Source organism: Elephas maximus, chromosome 9 (genome assembly GCF_024166365.1).
Source record: "Elephas maximus indicus isolate mEleMax1 chromosome 9, mEleMax1 primary haplotype, whole genome shotgun sequence".
In the NCBI taxonomy this organism is placed as follows: domain Eukaryota; kingdom Metazoa; phylum Chordata; class Mammalia; order Proboscidea; family Elephantidae; genus Elephas; species Elephas maximus.
This window is the reverse complement of record NC_064827.1, coordinates 16,289,205-16,310,432: the sequence shown is the minus strand read 5'-3', so window position 1 is coordinate 16,310,432 and position 21,228 is coordinate 16,289,205. Positions and strand designations below refer to the sequence as shown.

General features: G+C 38.5%; 1 protein-coding gene across 2 annotated transcripts in view; it reads right to left on the bottom strand.

The window, feature by feature from the left end:
* UHRF2 (ubiquitin like with PHD and ring finger domains 2) overlaps positions 1-21,228 on the bottom strand; it is a 95,861-nt gene that overhangs the window by 55,378 nt on the left and 19,255 nt on the right. For both annotated transcript variants that reach the window (XM_049896784.1, XM_049896783.1), the window contains exon 3: positions 17,688-17,947. In XM_049896784.1, coding sequence (XP_049752741.1) covers positions 17,688-17,947 — 260 coding nt within the window. The remainder of the gene's footprint in view (positions 1-17,687; positions 17,948-21,228) is intronic.

Below are 21,228 nucleotides of genomic sequence, written 5' to 3'. Positions count from 1 at the left end.
ATTTTTTTTCAGAAGCAGACCACCAGACTAGTCTGTCTTAGTCTGGAAGCTCAGCTGAAACTGTCCACCATGGGTGACCCTGCTGGTATTTGAATGCTAGTGGTATACCTTCCAACATTATTACAGCAACACACAAGCCCCCAGAGTACGACAAACTGACAGACACACGGAGGCTATAAAAGATGTCAAGAAGATGACATATACTTTTTTTAATTCTAACCAGAGACGTTAGCTCAAGAGCTCATGAAAACAAAAAAGCAAAACCATAAAACTACTTTTGTCAAAGTCAAGCACATACCAAGCGCTCAAATATTACATAATATTACTATTATGCTTTTCCTGGGCATCTTCGTCTACGAATCTTGACAGCATTTCTGTAGTGTTGACTATGAAGCTCCACTCCAGTGGAGCTTTTCTCTCAGATCCATGCATCCAACTGTATCTCCGGCCCAGATGTCTGAGAAGCACCTCAAATTCATGGCATCCAAAATGAAAATTGCCAACCCATACTCTGCTGTTGCTCAGTTCTCTGTGCAGAAAACCCCTCCTGATGCCTCCATCCAGTTACTAAGTCCTTTTTATGCTATTCCTCTAACACTTCTTTAATGTAACTCCATCCCTTTAGTTTAGACCTGTTTTTCTGAGACTACTGTCAAGGCCCAACATGTCTTCCTGCCTTTAGGATCACACCTTCCAATCCATATCGTACTTTTGCCCAAGTGAAGACTCTAAAACATAGATCTACTTGAAATATTTTGTGAAGTTTGCTAACAATCAGTTGATAAGGCTGTTGGAAAATGAGTATTTTCAGATACTGCTGATGGGAAGACAAAGTGGCACTGACCTGTCATAAAGGGGAATTTGGCAAAATTGCCTATATATTTACCATCTGACCCTGGAATTCCACTTCCAGGAATTCACCCCAAAGATAAGTGGCAAAAATATGAAAAGACATATAAACAAGGCTATTCACAGCTGGACTGTTTGCAATAGTCAGACTAGAAACAATCAAATGTCCACAGGAATTCATTTAAGGTAACACACAGAACACATCTATATAATGGAATACTAAACCAAAAAAAAGAGTCAACTCCGACTCATAGTGACCCTATAGGGCCCAGAGTAGAACTGCCCCATAGGGTTTTCAAGTAGCAGCTGGTGGATTCAAACTGCTGATCTTCTGGTTAGCAGTCAAGGTCTTAACCACTGTGCCATCAGGGCTCTTCTGCTATAGCGTGATCTCCAGGGTATATTAACTCAAAAAGCCGAAGTGGCAACAGTGTATGTAGTGTGCAACTGCCTGTCTAATGAGTGTGTGGGTGAGAGAGGGATACAACCATATACATACACTTTGTTTATATTTTAAACAGACAGATAAGCCCAAAACTGATACAGTTCCCTAAAACAGAAGTAGGATAGAGAGCATGGGGATGGAGGCTCAATTTCTCTCAACATGCCTTCTTTCAGAGATTCAACTGTGGAACCATGTAAATATTTCATATAATTATGAAACAAAATTAACAATGTGAGAAATCGCTAAAAATCAAAAGCAAAGTAAGTATATAATTGGTGCCTTAACTACACAGAGAACTGTTGCATGCAATTTGAAAAACACATTAAATTGACTGTACATCCCTAATATTTCCTAAGGACAAAAAACAAAAAATCTCAATAATCATATTGTTTGCAATATTTAGTACTGTCAGTCTGAAACTATGAGTAAGTAGATTAGGCAAATCAGTGGTGTTAATACCATTAGGAAACATGATTTGCAGGGTAAGAGAAAAAATACTATGAAACTAAGGAGACTAAGTTATAACTTTTACCTCTAAGTTAAATTGGAAATATCAATACAAACCCATGCTGTATTTGATTAAGTATTTCCTGGCTTTGGCCAATAAGAAGATCTAGACATGACCAAACAGATATCAATGAGAAGCCCAGGCTTTGTACTCTATCATTTTCAACTGAAAGGAACTAGGACTCCTTGAGAAAATGGCTGAATCTAGGTCTGGGATGGGAAATATGAGACGAACCTGGGACACGGTACCTATGTTGTACCTGAAAGCAACGAAGCTGTCAAAAGTCTATTGTGTCAGGTTCATCTTGAAGAAACTCCCACAAAAGATGGGTCAATCTGGGCATAAAAAAGAACAACTTAAGTAGATTAAGACAATTTTTAAAATTTATGAGTTCATAATGATACTTAAAAGTAAAAATCTCATTGTTCAACTTTTGGGGGATGCTAGGAAACTTACCCATTCTGAAAACTGAAAAAGGCCAGGAGTCAAGAGTTTATCCTACCTTCCATATACAAACCAGTTAGTTGTTAAAGTTTTTCTTAAAAAAAAAATAAATAAATAAAACAGACATTAAGTGCCCCTGATGCCATTCAATAGTTAAGTACGCAAAACCTTATCTCAAGTAGTCTTGTCAGAAAATGAAATAATTGAATTTAATCCAATTAAGCCTCTAGATGTAACAGGTTTCAGGAAACTAACATGTAAGGAGAAGGTGTTAAATAATCGCTAAATGGATGCAATGAGCAAAACCCACACTGTGGGAAACCTGTACAAGACAAACGACATCGTTTATTCAAATAAACAGAAGGAAAAAAAAGTAATCTGTAGGCTGAGACTTTATTAATAATATTAACTAAATGCAATGGTTGGGCCTTGTTTTGATCCTTATATGAACAAACTAAAATTTTTAAGAGACAATTAAATTCTGAACATCGACTGGTTATTTGATATTAAGAACTCACTGTCAATTTTATGTGGGATTTGTTATAGTTTATGTGGCAGGGTCCCCAAGACCATGCCCTATTCTCACAGGACTCACAGGACTCAGGCTATAGAGGTCCTTCTGGCTATGATTTATTACAGTGAAATGATATAAAGCAACATCAGCAAAGGAAAAAGGCGTATGTGGCAAAGTCCAGAGGAAACCAGGAACAAGCCTCTAAGAGGCCTCTCCCATAGGGCCACATAAGACACTCCTTAGTACCTCCAGTGAAGAGGTGTGACAACACATGTGAAACACTGTCTACAAGGGGAGCTCAGCGGAAGGCACTCAAGGTTTTTTTCGGGGGCTGGTCACACAGGCAGTCTCTGCTCAGTATGTACAAAAATTCCAGACTCCCTGAAGGAAAGCAGGTGTTCAACATAAACCATACTGTTTGCACAGTGAGTCACACTCATTATTTCCTGTGTTGAATCCTGTTTCCTGGATACCATGTCCTTCTCTTCCTTGGTTTAAACCCTGGTTTTGATGGAACACATCTTCCAATGGCTTCCGTGAGAAAGGTTCCTGGGAGGTAAGTTTGAGATCTTGCCTTATCTAAAAATATCTTTTTCTCCCCCTCCCAATATAAATAAAATAAAAAACAAACCTGTTGCCATCGAGTCAATTCCGACTCATAGCAATTCTATAGGTCAGAGTAGAGCTGCCCCGTAGAATTTCCAAGGAGCACCTGTTGGATTGACGTGCCGACCTTTTTGGTTAGCAGCCATATAGCACTTACCCACTGCACCACTAGGGTTTCCCCTCCCAGTATAAAAAAAAAAAAAAAAATGGCTAATTATAGACTTCAGGAGGCAAATCACTTTCCGAATCTGACGGCATTGCTCCACATGTCTTCTATCTTCTAGTACAGCCAGGGAGGAAAGTCCAGTGCCATCTAATCCATGACCCTTCATACGTGAGACTTTTTTTCCTAAAAGCCTTAAGAATATTTTCTTTTTACCCATGGTGTTCTGAAATATTACAAGGATCTGCCTTAGCACGGGTCCTTTTTCATTTCTTGGACTGGGTACTCAGTGAATCTTTTCACGTCTTTTAGTTTTGGAAAATATTTCTTACATTATTTGCTATTTCTGTCTGTCTCTTTATTTTGTCCTCTTTAATGGAACTCATTTCCATCATATATTGGGTCTCCTGAACTCTTATTTTCTCTCTGTTTTTCTTTGTTCTACTTCCTAGCAGACTGTCTCAACCAGAAGTGGTACCATGTTCAAAACTTGAGCGTACGTGGGATACACCAGGCCTAAAAATGTTTGGAAACATACCCAACTCGTTAAATAGAAAAGTCAGCTTTATATAACCAAACCTCTTCATCGAATATAATAAACTATGACCAATATATTTTGAAAAGATCCTCAAATGATTCTACTGTGTTCTCCTTTTCCTTGAGTATCCTTGATCTAAGCAGTTAGTTGGGAACAGAGAATTCTATGCAGAAAAAAAAAAAAACTATTAACAAAAGGCTTGAGATTATGTCTTTTGTGTTCTTAAAAGCTAAACAACATAGTAACCTAACAGCTAGATTGTTAACTATACCGGTACTAAGACAAAGGCAAGTATAGGGAGCCCCAATACAATACTTCCCCCACCCCCATGAGGTCTAACATATAGTCTAAGAATCACTGCAAACTGATCTAAGCTGCTGACTTCTTCCAGCATTTGTAGTGAGGAAAACTGGTTGTCCAAAAGTCTGTATACAACATTTTGGTAGGTGTGGCAGCTTGAACAACTTCTGAAACAGGGTGCAAGGTATCCCCCAAAGAACTGGAGCAGAGACAGGTAGGAATGTATCACAGCCAGCTTTACCTTCACTGTGTGAGGACAACCCTGTACCTACAGAAGGAAGAAACTGGGGTTTTCCTCTTTCTCTTGTAATATATGACCTGATGTTCTCAGGACCTGGAAGTCAAGCTATTATTCTGATATAGGTCCAAGATGAGTTATTCTACTCAACGACTTTGAATTCTTGAACGTTTTTGATCCACTTTATTATTATAAACACATGAAGTCTGGAGCCCTGGTAGCACAGTGGTTAAGAGCTTGGCAGTTAACCAAAATGTCAGCAGTTCGAAACCAGCAGCTACTCCTTGGAAACCCTATAGGGCAGTTCTACTCTGTCCTATAGGGTCACTATGAGTCGGAATTCACTCAACAGCAATGGGTTTGGTTGGTTTTAAAGTCTAGACAAGCCTTAAATGTAGCTTCAAACCTATGCTTTCCCAATAAAGTATTCATTGCACCAAGCGCTCTTTAGAAGTCTTTTAGAACTATCTTTTAGATCTACATGTTTTTTATTATTCTTAAGTATGAGACATCTTTGCCAACTGAGAACAAAATTCATGTTTGTTAGCAGAAAACAGTCATTGGGTAAAGCCCAGGGAATTATATTTCAGGGAAACAGATTAAGCACTAAAAAAAGGTTTACTATTAAATAGTGAAACTAGATTTCCTTAGGTGGCTTGTAAACAACTAATAATTCTAAAAGACTCAAATTGTATTAGGCAAGGCAGTATTAAAACAGGACTTTTGGGGGGAGCTAAGATGTTTAAATAAGGACAACATTCATCTGGAGGCATATTCCAGTTCAGTAAATCTTTAATATCATACCACATGCAAAAAAGAAAGCATTTCTTATTCTGAGAACATTAAATTTCACGCTTTAAAGCTCACTCATAAACAATAAAGAATAACTTACTTAAAACTGCTCACCATGGGATTTTACATAGTACATAGAAATAAGTTCCATTTTTAGAACATGTTAAAAAATAGGGGATAACTATTAACAGTGGAAACAGCGTAATCATATAGGTTAAAAAATACCTATGCCAAAGATAACTGTATTATTTAAGAGTATTTACCAAAATAACCTGGTTTTACTAACAAATAAGAGAAAATGCAGAAAGTTTAATTCTATTATTGCCAAGTACTGTTCAAGGTTATTATTAAAAGAGAACACAGGGCAAGCAGGTAAGGAAATTAAAGTTGAGTTGTAAAATGAAAAAACTTACCCATAAATCAAAGGCTTAGAATACAAACCAAATTCTGATTCCAATGCCTGTACTATATAGCCTATGAGAGAACCACCGTTCCGTACACTGTAACTTAACAGGCCTCTGGGATAACTTGTGAGGAAAACAGATTCCCAGGTTCTACCTCACCTCAATCTGTTGGTGGTAGGGGGAGGGGTCCTCAAGAACCTGCGTTTTAAACAAACATCTTACCTGTGTGAATCTGCAGTGTTTTTAACACCTTTTTGAGGAACACTGTTTTAAAGGCATGATGTGTAAGCTTGAAAAGGTAAAATCAACTGATTTCTGTCAACTCATTTTTCTAAGTACTAAAAATAAATAAATAAATAAATAAATAAATAAATAAAAGTACTAAGTGACCTTAATTACAATCAGAGTGCTCCTTAGAAGCAAGGACGGTGAGACTACATCTCACATACCTTGGACATATCAGGTGGGATCAGTCCCTGGAGAAGGACATCATGCTTGGTAAAGTAGAGGGTCAGTGAAAAAAAGGAAGACCCTCAACAAGATAGACTGACACAGTGGCTGCAACAATGGCCTCAAGCATAACAACAATTGTGAGGATGGCGCAGGACTGAGCAGTGTTTCATGCTGTTGGACACAGGGTTGCTATGAGCCGGAACCGACTCGATAGCACCTAACAACAGATGACCTTACAGCAAAATAGAAGAGCAATGACTTAAGATCACAGACCTGTCCTGCTTCTTCCTCCCTCTTTTGATTATCCATTGAGGACCCTGAAAAGTCACAGAAGGTTGTGGGAAGTGTTCTAAGCCTTTGATAAAACACACCAGTAACAACCAAGAAGCAATGGGGCAGACTGGTCAGTGCACCGATGTTCTGAAACTACATGCATCATCCAGCCCCCTATATGCAAGTCCAACACTATGACTTCATTAAAAAAAATCTCCTACTCCTTTTCTTCCATCAAAACCCAGAAATGATTACATCTGACATTGCTCAAAACATTTTCAGGATTCCTTTAGAAACAGATGACTACATCAATTTACTCAAGAATATCGGTTTTGTTACTTTATAGAAAAACTACTTTTTATCTAAAAATAGTGCTTGATTTTATTCAGAATTGGCTCACTGACTTGTATTTGCAGTAGTCATAATTAAGGCTACTCAAAAGCACTTACCACAGGCTGCGAATAGCTAAAAAATCATAAAGAATACTGAGAGCAATGGTAACATTATTCTAAGACATTTGCCAAATGAGTTTTTAATAATAGCATAAGCATAAGATACCCCTAAAGTCCTAAGTGATGCTGTGACATTTCAATTAGATGTGAATCCCATGGTAAAGCCTTAACACTGTTAAAAACAGCAGTTTAATCTTTTTGGTTTAAAAACTCTTAGTACCAATGAGTTACGTATCCTCTCCATGGAAAAATATATAAAAAGGTTTATGGGCAGGTAAAGACCCTTTGGTTCACAGCATCTCTTCTTTGAAAGCACTGTGACTGGGAAGATTAATACAGAAAATTTTTAAATTATATAAATAACTCTACATGCTATACAGGCACTGTTTCAAAATATCATTTTATAAATGTGCTTCTCTCAAAATTAGACATAGTACAGTGGAGTAGCTGCAACTTGTAAGCACATACTTTTCTGAATCTGGGTCTACTACTTCCTGGCTCTCCAACACTGGACAAATTAACCTCTCTAAACCTCAGTTATCCCCACTTTACACATAAAAAAAGTATCTATGCTTCGCTGGTTTTTTATGAAGGTTACGTGAGATAATCCAGGTAAACTACTTGTATAGTATAATTTTAAATGTGAATATCATACAGCATGGAAGATCATATAATACTTTCGGTACCATTACAAAAACCTCTTAACAATCATTTACCTACGTTTAAAGACCTCAAGTTTGCCTAACTTAAGATGTCACACAGAAATATATGATTTTTTCTGTCTTTACATACATACTTCCTTGTTCAAGAAACCAGTTATTTCCTAGCTAACTTTTCTCCTTACAAAAACCAACTAAAATTTACAAATCAATTAAATTAAACCCAAAAACCAAAACCCACTGTAGTCGAGTCGATTCCAACTCATAGTAACCCAACAGGACACAGAACTGTCCCACAGGGTTTCCAAATAGCTGCAGAGTGGATCTGAACCGCCAACCTTTTGGTTAGCAGCCAAGCTCTTAACCACTGCACCACCAGGGCTCAGAATTACATCATTAAATTTAATAAAGCTATTAAAGAAAGGCAAGTCATTGACAAGAATAAACGCTCTCAAATTTTCCTTTATAACTGTTGATAAGACTGACTAAGGGTACATGCTGAATCCCTGGTAGGAGGAAGATAAAGAGAACAGGTGGTAGTGTAGTAACTATAACCTAAAAATGAAAGCCTAGGCCACACAGTTAAGGACTTTATGACAACATTTCTTTAGAGAACCTTTGAAATGCCTAAAAACTTACTGGTTCATTACACTGCAATGACTGAGTTGCTCCACCCACTGATAACATTTCAAAGAAAACCCGTTTTACAATGGCAGAAATTTTGGGATCTAGTTCAACCCTATCTCAAATTTAGGAAGCTTGTGCTTAGGAGGACTGACTAGCTTATTTAAGAGCTTAATTTAACAGGAAAACCAGGGCTCGATCTTAGAACAAATACTCAACTACCACAGAGTATTACCACTCAAGAATTTACGAACGCTTCAAATAAATTACCCCAATGCCTTACGGTCATCACTCTCTAAGCAAAGTTAATATGGGTAAAGACTGCATACTGGAGAAACGGGCTTTAAGTTAATTAATATACAGATCACTGGAGTCCCTACCCAGTGCCATCGAGTCGATTCCGACTCATAGCGACCCCGCAGGACAGAGCAGAATTGCCCCACAGAGTTTCCAAGGAGCGCCTGGCGGATTTGAACTGCCGACCCTTTGGTTAGCAGCTGCAGCACTTAACCACTAGGGGTCCCTAGGCAGTGTAAATGGTTAACAGGCTTCACAGTTAACTGAAGGTTGGAGATTGGAGTCTGCCGCAAGCTGCCTTGAAAGAAAGTCCTGTCGATCCACTTCTGAAAAAGCATCCATTGAAGATCCTATGGAGCACAGTTCCACTCTGATACACACAGGGTCGTCAAGAGTCAAGACTGTCTGGATGATAACTGGTTTATACTGCTTTACAGATTATTTAGCTTGTTGTTGTTGTTAGGTGCTATCCAGTCGGTTCCAACTCACACGACAAAATGAAACACTGCCTGCTCCTGCACCGTCCTCACAATCATTATGCTTGAGCCCACCGTTGTAGCCACTGTGTCAATCCATCTTGTTGAAGGTCTTCTCTTTTTCGATGACCTTCCTACTTTGCCAAGCATGATATCCTTCTCCAGAGACTGGCCCGTCCTGATAACATGCCCAAAGTATGTGAGACAAAAGTCTTGCCATCTTTGCTTTTAAGTAGCATTTTGGCTGTATTTCTTGCAAGACAGATTTGTTCATTCTTCTGGCAGTCCATGATACACTCAGTATCTTTCGGGAACAACACAAAGGCATCAATTCTTCTTTGGTCTTCCTCATTCATTGTCCAGCATTCCCATGCATATGAGGAGAATGAAAACATCATGGCTTCAGTCAGACCCAAGTCCTCAAAGTGACATCTTTGCTTTTTAAAACTTTAAAGAGGTCTTTTGCAGCAGACTTAACAATACAATGTGTCATTTGATTTCTTGACTACTGCTTCCATGGGTATTGATTGTGGATCGAAGAAAATGAAATCGTTGACAACTTCAGTCTTTTCTCAGTTTATCATGATGTTCTCCATTAGTCCAGTTGTGATAATTTTTTTCTTTGTGCTGAGGTGTAATTCACACCGAAGGCTGTAGTCTTTGATCTTCACAAGTAAGCACTGCAAGTCCACTTTCAACAAGCAAGGTTGTCATCTGCATAATGCAGGATGTTACAGTCTTTCTCAAATCTTGATGCCCTGTTCTTCTTCACGTTGTCCAGCTTCTCCGATTACTTGCTCAGCATACAAACTGAATAAGTATGGTAAAATGATACAACCCTGACCCACACCCCTTTCCTATGCAGTATCCCCTTGTTTTGTTTGAACTACTGCCTTTTGGTCTACGTACAGGTTCCTCATGAGCAAAAGTAAGTGTTCCGGAATTTCCATTCTTTCCAATGTTGTCCATAATTTGTTATGATCCACAGAGTCAAATGCCTTTGCATAGTCAACAAAACACAGGTAAACATCCTTCCGGTATTCTCTGCTTTCCGTGAAAATCCGTCTGACATCAGCAACGATGTCCCTGGCTCCACGTCCTCTTCTGAATCTGGCTACAATTTCTGGCAGTTCTCTCTCAATGGACTGCTGCAACTGAGCTGAATGCCTGTCATCAACATTTTACTTGTGTGTGATGCTAATGATATTGTTCAATAATTTCTGCATTCTGTTGCATCACTTTTCTTTGGAATGGATGCAAATATGGATCTCTTCCAGGAAGTCAGTAGGCCAGGCAGCTGTCTTCCAAATGACAGACAGGTAAGCACTTCCAGCACTGCATTCATTTGTTGAAATGTCTCAATTGGTATTCCTTCAATTCTTGGAGCCTTGTTTTTCACCAATGCCTGCAGAGCAGCTTGGACTTCTTCCTTCAATACCATTGATGCTTGGTCATAATGCTACTTCCTGAAATGGCTGAACGTCAACCAATTCTTTTTGGTACAGTGACACTGTACCATCTTCCTTTGATGCTCCCTGCATTGTTTAATATTTTCCCTGTAGAGTTCTTCAATATTGCAACTCAAGGCTTGAATTTTTTCTTCAGTTCTTTCAGCATGAGAAATGCCAAGCCTGTTTTTCCTTTTTGGTTTTCTAACTCTAGTTCTTTGAACATTTCATTATAATACTTTGTCTTCTCAAGCCGTCCTTTGAAATCTTCTGCTCAGCTCTTTTACTTCATCAGTTTCTTCCTTTTGCTTTAGCTATTCTACGTTCAAAAGCAAGTTTCAGAGTCTCCTCTGACATCCATTTTGGTCTTCTCTGTCTTTTTAATGACCTCTTGCTTTCTTCACGTATGATGTCCTTGATGTCATTCCACAACTCCTCTGGTCTTCAGTCATTAGTGTTCAATGTGTCAAATCTATTCTTGAGATGGTCTCTAAATTCAGGTGGGATATATTCAAGGTCTTACTTTGGCTCTCGTGAACTTGTTCTAATTTTCTTCAGCTTCAACTTGAACTTGCACATGAACAACTGATGGTCTGTTCTGCAGTCAGCCCCTGGCCTTGTTCTGACCCATGATGTTGACTGAGCTTTTCCATAGTCTTTTTCTACAGCTATAGTCAATTTGTTTCCTGCGTATTCCTCTAGTGAGATCCGCGTGTAGAGTAAATGTTAATGTTGTTGGAAAAAGTATTTGCAATGAAGAAGTCACAGGTCCTATGCAATTTCCATTGTCGTTTCTATCACCGAGACTGTATTTCCAACTACTGTTCCTTGTTTCCAACTTTCACATTCCAATCACCACTAATTATCAATGTATCTTGATCGCATGTTTGATCAATTTCAGATTCCAGAAGTTGGTAAAAATCTTCAGTGTCTTCATCTTTGGCCTCAGTGGTTGGTGCATAATTTGAATAGTAGTCATATTAACTGATCTTCTTGTAGGCGTATGGATATTAACCTGTCACTGACAGCACTGCACTTCAGGACAGATCTTGAAATTTTCTTTTTGACAAGGAATGCAACACCATTCCTCTTCAATTTGTCATTCCCGGCATAGTAGACCTTACAATTGTCTCATTCAAAACGGCCAATACCAGTCCATTTCAGCTAATACCTAGATAGCAAACTTTATGCATTCCATTTCATTTCTGACAACTTCCAATATTCCTAGATTCATACTTCGTACATTTCATGTTCCAATTATCAATGGATGTTTGCAGCTATTTTCCCTCATTTTGAGTTGTGCCACATCAGCAAATGAAGGTCCCGAAAGCTTGACTCCATCCACATCAAGGTTGACTCTACTTTGAGGAGACAGCTCTTCCCCTATTGTACTTTGAGTGACTTCCAACCTGAGGGGCTCATCTTCTGGCACTATTATCATATAATGTTCCAGTGCTCTTCATAAGGTTTTCACTGGCTAATTCTTTTCAGTAGTAGACCACCAGGTCCTTTTTCCTAGTCTGTCTTAGTCTGGAAGCTCAGCTGAAACCTATCCACCATGGGTGACCCTACTAGTATTTGAAATACTGGTGGCATAGCTTCCAGCAACACAGTAACACACATGTCCCCCCAAGTACGACAAACTGACAAGGCGCTTGAGTGAAATATTCGTTTTAGAAAAAGGCTAGAGAGCTAAAAGTTTGGTCTATATGAAAATAGAAAAATCAGCAAGCCACAGGCCACCTAGGCATGTGCTAAAAGAAGGATGAACACTTGGATCCCTCAGGTATTATAATACCATCTGTGGCCTCTAATGAAATATTATCCACTGCCGTAGAGTTGATTCCGACTCACAGCGATCCTATAGGACAGAGTAGAACTGCCCTATAGGGTTTCGAACCCTGTAAATCTTTACAGCAGCAGACTGCCACATCTTCCTCCCGTAGAGCAGCTGGTGGGTTCAAAATGCTAACCTTTTGGTTGGCAGCTGAGCACTTTAACCACTGCACCACCAGGGTTCCTCTAAAACTAATCTGAATCAAGTCCACTGAAAACATGTTTCTTAACACAAAAGCAAGATAAGATTTTAGTGACAGTCTGCTGATGATGAAACCAGGTGAGGGGTATGGATTGGACTGGGTGGGGTGCATACAGGTGCTAACATACCTAACTCAAGAGTTTAATTCAACAGAAGTTGTATGTGTGCTTTTTTTCTTTAAGCCCCAGGCAAAGTCTAAAGCAAGGACATGCTATATTAAGAACGGTTAACTTTGATGACAAGAGATGTATAGGCTACTACTAACCTCAGGTACCATGTCTAGGCTGGGTGGCAACACTGCATACTGGTTAACTCTTGGGCTCAGCAGTCAAACCATTTAATGGATTTGACCTTTGGCCCATTAAGCCTTGGTTTCCTCACCTGGGAGTTAATGTAACTTAACATTATAGTCATTGTAAGGATCGCATGAGAATTTATGTAAAAAAAAAGTTATTTCAGAGCCTGCCACATTAAGGCTTAACATTCTCTAAAATGCCGTAAGCTATGCCACAGAAATATTACCCACTAGAAACACTAGAAAAATGGCTGTCTTTCTCCAAAACCACCTCTTCCCCTTTAGTCAACATCATGGCCCTTCACCCTCAATGGCTTCAGAGTCTCTTCTCTTAAAAGATTAAAGTCACAGCCTTGTGAACTGAGATACAGACGTTCATGGTCCTTAAAAATGTTTATCTTAACTTTAAAGATTTTCTTATTCAAAAACTTATACACAAATTGTTTTCTGACATTGACTGCAATCCCTGCAATGTGTCAGCACTCTCCCTCTTTCCACCCTGAGTTCCCCATGCCCATTTGTCCAGTTTTCCTGTCCCTTCCTGCCTTCTCATCTTTACTTTGGGGCAGATGTTGCCCATTTGGTCTCGTATACTTGACTGAACTAAGGAGCACGTTCCTCGCCTGTTAAAAAAAAAAAACAACACAAATATCTACCTTGTACTAGGTACTTTGATGTTGACCCATCTGCTTTATATTCTCTACAGTAGTCCACAAGCTGTGAATCTTAAGGATGACACAAGCAATAGGGGAGCGACTAACTATAAACTTCTACAAGCTAAAATACCTTCGTGAGAAGCCTTCAAAACTTCAGCTTATGTACAAAACCACGGCAACGGCAAAAAGATCGGTAGTTGCCAGGGTTCAAGCGGAAGGATGATGGGTGGAGCACAGGACATTTTAAGACAACGAAACTATTCTGCATGATATTTTAACAGTGGAGACATAACATTATGCATTTATCAAAACCCACAGAACTGCAGCACACAGTGAACCCTAATATAAACTATACACTTTACTTAAAATAATGTATCAATATTAGTTCATCATTTGTAACAAATATAGCACACTAATATATTAATGATAAGAGAAATGGGGGGAGCACATGGAAACTGTACTTTCTGTACAAATTTTTCTGTACACCTAAAACTTCTCTAAAAATTAGTGTCTTTAATCTCGTAATATAATCTGTCTTTCACGAATTTACAACGTACACATCTATAATTTTGAGGGTGGAAAACAGATTAGGATACAAACTACAAAACTTTCACATGTGGTTTCATTTGTATTTTAAATGAATGGCTTCATTTAATGTATTATATCCACTAATGATCATATTTGGCACTGTTGTTTTTTGAAACCCCTCTACCTAATAAGAAATATCACAAATTTGTTCTTTTCTTGTTTTTTTCTACCTCTGCTCTGACTAGAATGAGAACTGAAGATGCAAGGGAGAATACCTGTTTATCTTGGCCTGACTCAGCAAATAATTTTGTTTTAATAAAGTTCGTTTCAAAAACTAAGAATTCATCTGGTCTGATAATGTATTAGATCTTCAGTTTGCTAAAAAAATAAAAATAGCTTTCGAATGGATGCATTTTAAACTGACAACGCTGCATGTCCTAAAAGAACTGCAGAGCCATATTCCTCGAGCAGTGTATGGTACCTCCTCGCCTTTGCTAAATGACAGCCTGTTCAAAACTACACTGCTGTACTCAGAGGTTGGGAGTTATGATTATCTACAGGCTTGCCAATAAGAAATGACTATCAACTCACTCCAGGGGGAGAAAAATGAAAAGTTAGCTCATTGAGGGAAATATGGCAGTATTTAATCAGTATCATAAAAGAATGGAATTTTGTTGTTGTTAGGTGCTGTACAGTCAGTTCCAACTCATAGCAACCCTATGTACAACAGAACAAAACACTGTTTGGTCCTGCGCCATCCTCACAATTGTTACGTTTGAGCCCATTGTTGCAGCCACTGTGTCAATCCATCTCGTTGAAGGTCTTCCTCTTTTTCACTGACCCTCTAAAGAGAATGATGTCCTTCCTTCTCCAGGGACTGGTTCCTCCTGATGACATGTCCAATGTACGTTACACGAAGTCTTGCCGTCCTCGCTTCTAAGGAGAATTCTGGCTGTACTTCTTGCAAGACAGATTTGTTTGTTCTCTTGGCAGTCCATGGTATATTCAAAATTCTTCACCAACACCATAATTCAAAGGGATAATAGCCTATAAGTACTTAAAGCTTGTCTAGTTAAAGTATAAAAAAGGTGTCTCGGAAATACTGCCTTGGGAATAAAACTTGTGCTGAAACTAGAGGTCACCTAACCATCCCGAACTTTTTAAATCCTCTCTGCAGGGCAATGTCTCTAGCCAAGTCTGTCCGTCTGCACGTGAAGACGGCCAATCTTAGCTGCTGGCTGCCTCAAGGCAAAACATTCTCTATCATTAAACAATTAACCAGTAGGAAGTTTAGGTTCCTCAAACTTACATTCTGTGTTGTACAGAACATCTTTCTAGATACAGCTTTTAAAATAGGAGAGCTATCAAGACCCGCGTCTTTCAAAGCTAAATATTTAGTTCCTTCAGTTGCTCTTCGTGATGGTTTTACATTTTTACACACTAGATTCTACTCTGAACATGTACCAGGTCCTATTGATATTGTTCTTAAAGTGTGCTGGCTGGAAGACAATATTCCACATAGGGAATAACCAGCCCACCACCACCTGGCTCGTTCCAGCTATAATACTTCTAATAAAACATCCTTACAGCACGGTTATTTGACAGCCCCATCCTGTTAATTATACTACTCAATAAAAATTTATTACTATTGCTAAGCCACATACTCTGCCAGCTCTCTTCAATACATCCTTCATCCAAGGAAGAGCTGGTTTGATGACTTATTAAAGTCAATGTGTACCTAACTACATTTTTTTATTTCAGTTTTTCTAACAACCATGAAGAATGAAATTTTGATCTAATAGGATTTGTTACCAAATTATCAGCTCATGATTCTTCCTGGGTGCTTATACAAGCCTTATTTGGACTAGTACCCAGGAGCTCAACTATATTTTATATAGTCCTTCTCTCTTTTTGAGGATTTATCTACCTATCACTAAGCTTCTGCTATGGAGTCTCTGGGTGATGCAAATGGTGACGTGCTCGACTCCTAGCCGAAAGGCTGGCAGTGTGAACCCACCCGGAGACACCTTATAAGTAAGGCCTGGTGTTCTGCTTGTGAAAGGTCACAGCCTTAAAAACCCTATGAAGCAGTTCTACTCTGCACATGTGCAGTTGCCACGAGGTGGAATCAACTCCACGGCAACTAACAACAAGCTTCTACTACCTTTTATTTTTCAAAGGAAGTTCAGCTATTATATCTTTAAGTTGCCAGTGTTTTGTGCTCTAGCATTACACCAAATTCAGGCACTGGGCCTATTCCTTGGATGTCTTACTCCAAACTCACCTTTACAAGTCCCTAAAACAATAAAAATTTAAAAAGGCTTAGTGCACTTAGTGCTTAAAACTTCTTACCCTATTTCTATGTCATACCATTCTGCACAGTATTTTTTGCCAAACAGTAACTCCGTTTTTGGCCAAAATCGGGTCCCAGGTAGTAGATTTCCTAGTTGTTTCTTCCATTCTCCAAGATATAAAACTCAATAAAGCAAACCAAGAACACTCTGCTTGTTTGATGGCAGATACGCGGATAGCCGAAATCCTCCATCATTACCATATCTTGCCTCTTTTCCACAGCATTCATAAATCCAGAGGATGCTCACTTTTCAATGCATCAACTCCAACCCCCTTCTACCACAGCCTTATTCACTAATATTGCAGTCCTGGTCAATCACAGACCTTAATAATTTATTCTAGTTGTTGGTTCTAGTACCGTCCAGTATCATGGCCAAAAGTATGACGGTTCATTTGCAATAAGTAGCGTTGGCAGGTAAACCACAACCACGAGAAATATCAGGAAAGCAAAGACAATAGGGATTTACTTTTGACTCCTTTTCCAGGCATCCTGAATGTGTTGATACCAAAGTCTTTTATACCATTTTGGGGTAGGAAAAATCACAACTATTCTAGGATCTTTAATTCTTAGTATATACTCGGTAAGAATCTAGCAGCATAATATTTTCCATCAATTGAATGATGCCGTAAGTTCATTTAGTGTCTTAAATAAATATTAAATCTGTCCCAACGGTAACTTTCGTAGTAGGATTTTGAAAACAGGTAAAGAAAATGATAATTCAGTGTTAGAAACCTTGGCCGTCAAGCCAAGTTCTTAATACTATCCCCATTCTAACAGTTTAAAATATATTGTACTGGAAGGGGGCGAATGGAAGTGACTGCTAATGGGTACGGGGTTTCCTTTTTGGAGGATAAAAGTTCTAAAGTTAGTTTTGTGCTGATGGTTGCACAACCCTGTGAATACACTAAAAAACACTGAGTTGTATACTTTAGGGGATAAACTGCATGGTATGTGAATTATATCTCAATGACAAACTTGTTAAAAAAATTTCAGCTGCATTCTAATGGCTATTACATTAAAGGATATTTTATCATTTCTAAAATACACATCAAAAAACCTAACAGAGAAAGAGACAAATAGAAATTTTTATATCATAAATTAAGCCAGGTATTAGGATCTAGATCACAACAAACCACTTAAGAGCCGGAGACAACTGAGAATTAATGAGTCCTCATTCATTAGATTACAACCACCAAACACACAGAAACAATATGAACATGATCCCCTAAATGATTTCTTTGGAAAGACAGTTACTGTTAAACAATCTTGGAATGGAAGGCTTTGCTTCTACAAACAAAAACACGAATGATGTCCTCAATAGCATGAGCACTTACTCATCATACTCGATATGATAAATAACGTCTTCATCAGCAGCAACAGAGTCTGAATTAGACGTAGAGGGTACATTGTCCAATTTATTTGTGTTCCCTTTGGAATTATGATTTACATTTCCATTAGTCCTTTTATAAGTACTGCCATTCTTCAGTGGAGTTTTGCCACGTGAATGTCCATCAGAAGCTCTAGTAACACTACGTATATGTGCTTCAAACCAAGCACCAAGGCCGACATCTCTGGCATCCACCAATTCATTTACCTAAAAAAAGTTTAAAATTAGTTAATGAAGCTTAATTTCATCTACTACTTCAAAAATCTTAATATAACTCTAGTTATTTGAGTGTTATCATGGTAAACAATATTTGCAGCTACTCATGTTTAAACTGATTAAAAAGGTTAGATCAAAACTGTTCTTTTTGGGTTTTGCTGTCTTAAATCTGTTTTTTTATTAATGTGGAAATTAATTTTCCTCCCAATTTCCTCTAATGAAACAGGAGTTTTCTTTAACTACTCCTTACTCAGGCCTACACTGTACTTTCAAAATTCAATCAATACCGAAGAATCATTCTGGCAAGTCATCCAGTAAGACTGTCATTACAGAAAAGCCAGGATTTTAAACTATTACGACTATTATTTGTTCCATTAGTTTTTTCATAATTCTGAAGATAATTTACACTGCCCAACCAGAAATCAGTAAAGTATTAAACAGACAATAAAGCTTGAAATGAGGGAATTATGCATAAAAGCAAAGGGAAGAGTCTAATGAATCCATCTATACACCATCAATTAGTAACTCCTTAGCAAATGCAATTATTTACTACCTCAAGGAAGAACAATAAAATACAGAAAGTATACTACCTCAGCCTATTTTAACTTGGCAAAACTAAAGGGAGCTGAAAGCAAAGAATAGACCTATAAGATGCAAAACAGATGTAGTCAAGTCTAGTGGAAGATCCAGAACTAAACCATGCAATCCGACCAAAGGAAAAACAGCATATTAGAAAATAGGTATACTAGAGTATCAGAAGCTAAGAAATGGAAGCTGGTAAAAAAAAAAAAAAAAATCTCCTAAAAAAAAGGTAAGCACAGTGGTTGTCATGGATTGAATTATGTCCTCCCAAAAATCTGTGTATCAACTTGGTTAGGCCATGGTTCCCAGTATTGCATGGCTGTCCTCCATTTTGTGATTTTAATTTTATGTTAAGAGAATTAGGATAGGATTGTAACACCGCTACTCAGGTCGCCTCCCTGATCCAAAGTAAAGTAAGTTTCTCTGGGGTGTAGCCTGCACCACTTTTTATCTCTTAAGAGATAAAAGGAAAGACAAGCAAGCAGAGCGTTGGGGACCTCATACCACCAAGAAAGCAGCACTGGGAGCAGAGCGTGTCCTTCGGACCCGGGGTCCCTGTGCCTGAGAAGCTCCTTGACCAGGGGAAGATTGATGACAATGACCTTCCTCCAGAACTGAAAAAGAGAGAGAAAGCCTTCCCTTGGAGCCAACACCCTGAATTTGGCTTTAGCCTACTTTAGTGTGAGGAAATAAACTTCTCTTTGTTAAAGCCAGCCACTTGTGGTTTTTCTGTTATAGCAGCACTCCAGAATAGCAGCACTAGATGACTAAAATAGTGGTCTAAAGTTCAAGACCCTTCCGAGAGCAGTAATTAAGAGACATCCTGTCATGGATTGAATTGTCTCCCCCCAAAATATCTGTCAACTTGGCTAGGCCATGATTTCCAGTATTGTGTGACTGTCCACCATTTTGTCATCTGATGGGATTTTCCTGTGTGTTATAAATCCTATCCCTATGATGTTGATGAAGTGGGATTAGCGGCAGTTATGTTAATGAGGCAGGACGCAGTCTACAAGATCAGGTGCCATTTCAAGCCAGTCTCTTGAGCTACCAAAGAGAGAAGCAAGCAGAGAGACATGAGGGTCTCATACCACCAAGAAGGAAGCGCTGGGAGCACTGCGCATCCTTTGGACCTGGGGTCCCTGCACTGAGAAACTCCTCAACCAGGGAAGATGGATGACAAAGACCTTCCCCCAGAGTTGACAGAGACAGAAAGCCTTCCCCTGGAGCTGGCACCCTGAATTCGGACTTCCAGCCTCTACAGTTTCTCTTTATTAAGGCCATCCACTTGAGGTATTTCTGTTATAGCTGCACTAGATAACTAAGACACTTCTCATCGGTCTTTTTTTTTTTCTTTTTAAGCTCTTAAAAAGGAAAAATGAAATCATCAATACAAGGCAACCATCTAATCAAGCTGGCTCTTTCCCTGAAGGAATAAAAGATCACCCAGGGTATCTAATATAATTCTGACAGATGGCATGGCATCACTTGGGAACAGGGGAAAGTAATATACTAAAAGTTAAATACCCATGCTGCCAGGAATTATGCAAGGTTCCTTAATAAGGTTTACCTAACCCTAATATAACGCTAACAATTCCTATTTTATAAGATAACGTGAAAGCTAATAAAATATAAAGCTAGGACTTGAAGACATCTTTATCTTGATGTTTATGCTCTTGTTAGTATACCATGAAGCTTGATATATAAGAAGATGGCAATATAAATAAGAACTTCAAAGGTAAGTGATGAACTTAGAAAAAAGGTATTAAAAAATATAAAATGGTTTCAAACTACCAAATGTCATAGACAAGGTAGAAACAAGCAAAGAGACCTAGTATCTGGATACCTCAACATTTGGCAATACAGTTAGAGTTAACAGAAACCTAAGTCAACCTAAAAATAATGCCATTCCTTGAACATCACACGTAAGAGAGGACTCACTGGCTTAGAAACGTAGGGCATTCTCGGAGTAAAACAAACAAAACCAGATTTTCTAAGTGGGACAAGAACTCCTGATTTTATTCCCTATTATAAAGCACAGTTTCCGCTCATGATAAACAGGGCCACACACATCATTTAGGTCAGAGTGACAATCATTTCTAAAGCAGGGTCTCACTAGAGCCACACATACCTTCCATAGCCAAAAGCCAAAATTAAAATCAATCTAGGTTCCAAAGTCCACCTTGTTTCAGAAAATAAACTAGTTCCTCATCCAGTGTCTGCGTGATTCAATTTATGTTAAATGCACACTGGGACCTGGAAGGACCCGCCTCTCCACAACCTTGCATAAACCCTCCACATATGACAGTGATCTGTAACTTCCTAAAATAACATGAAAAGATATCTGAAACGGACCAAGTATCACTCAAAGTTACAAACCAGGGTAAAATAAGACAGTAGATAACGTGAGGTTAAAATCTCATTTTAAAACATTAAGCTCAAATTTTTACCTACACCAGTTTTCAGTAAAGTTAATTTGAGAATTTACTTTTTGTTCCTGCTTACCAAGAGGTCCAAAGAACATTTCAGTCAGGAGGAAGGAAAGGTCCAAAAATCTGCTCATAGATAATTTTAATTAAAGAAAGCTCTACATCTATAAAAGGAAAACCTGTACAAATCTTACATAGGCATGAATGAAAGATAAAGGCAAAAAGAAAAAAACTCCAATTTTTGTAACACATCTAGAAACA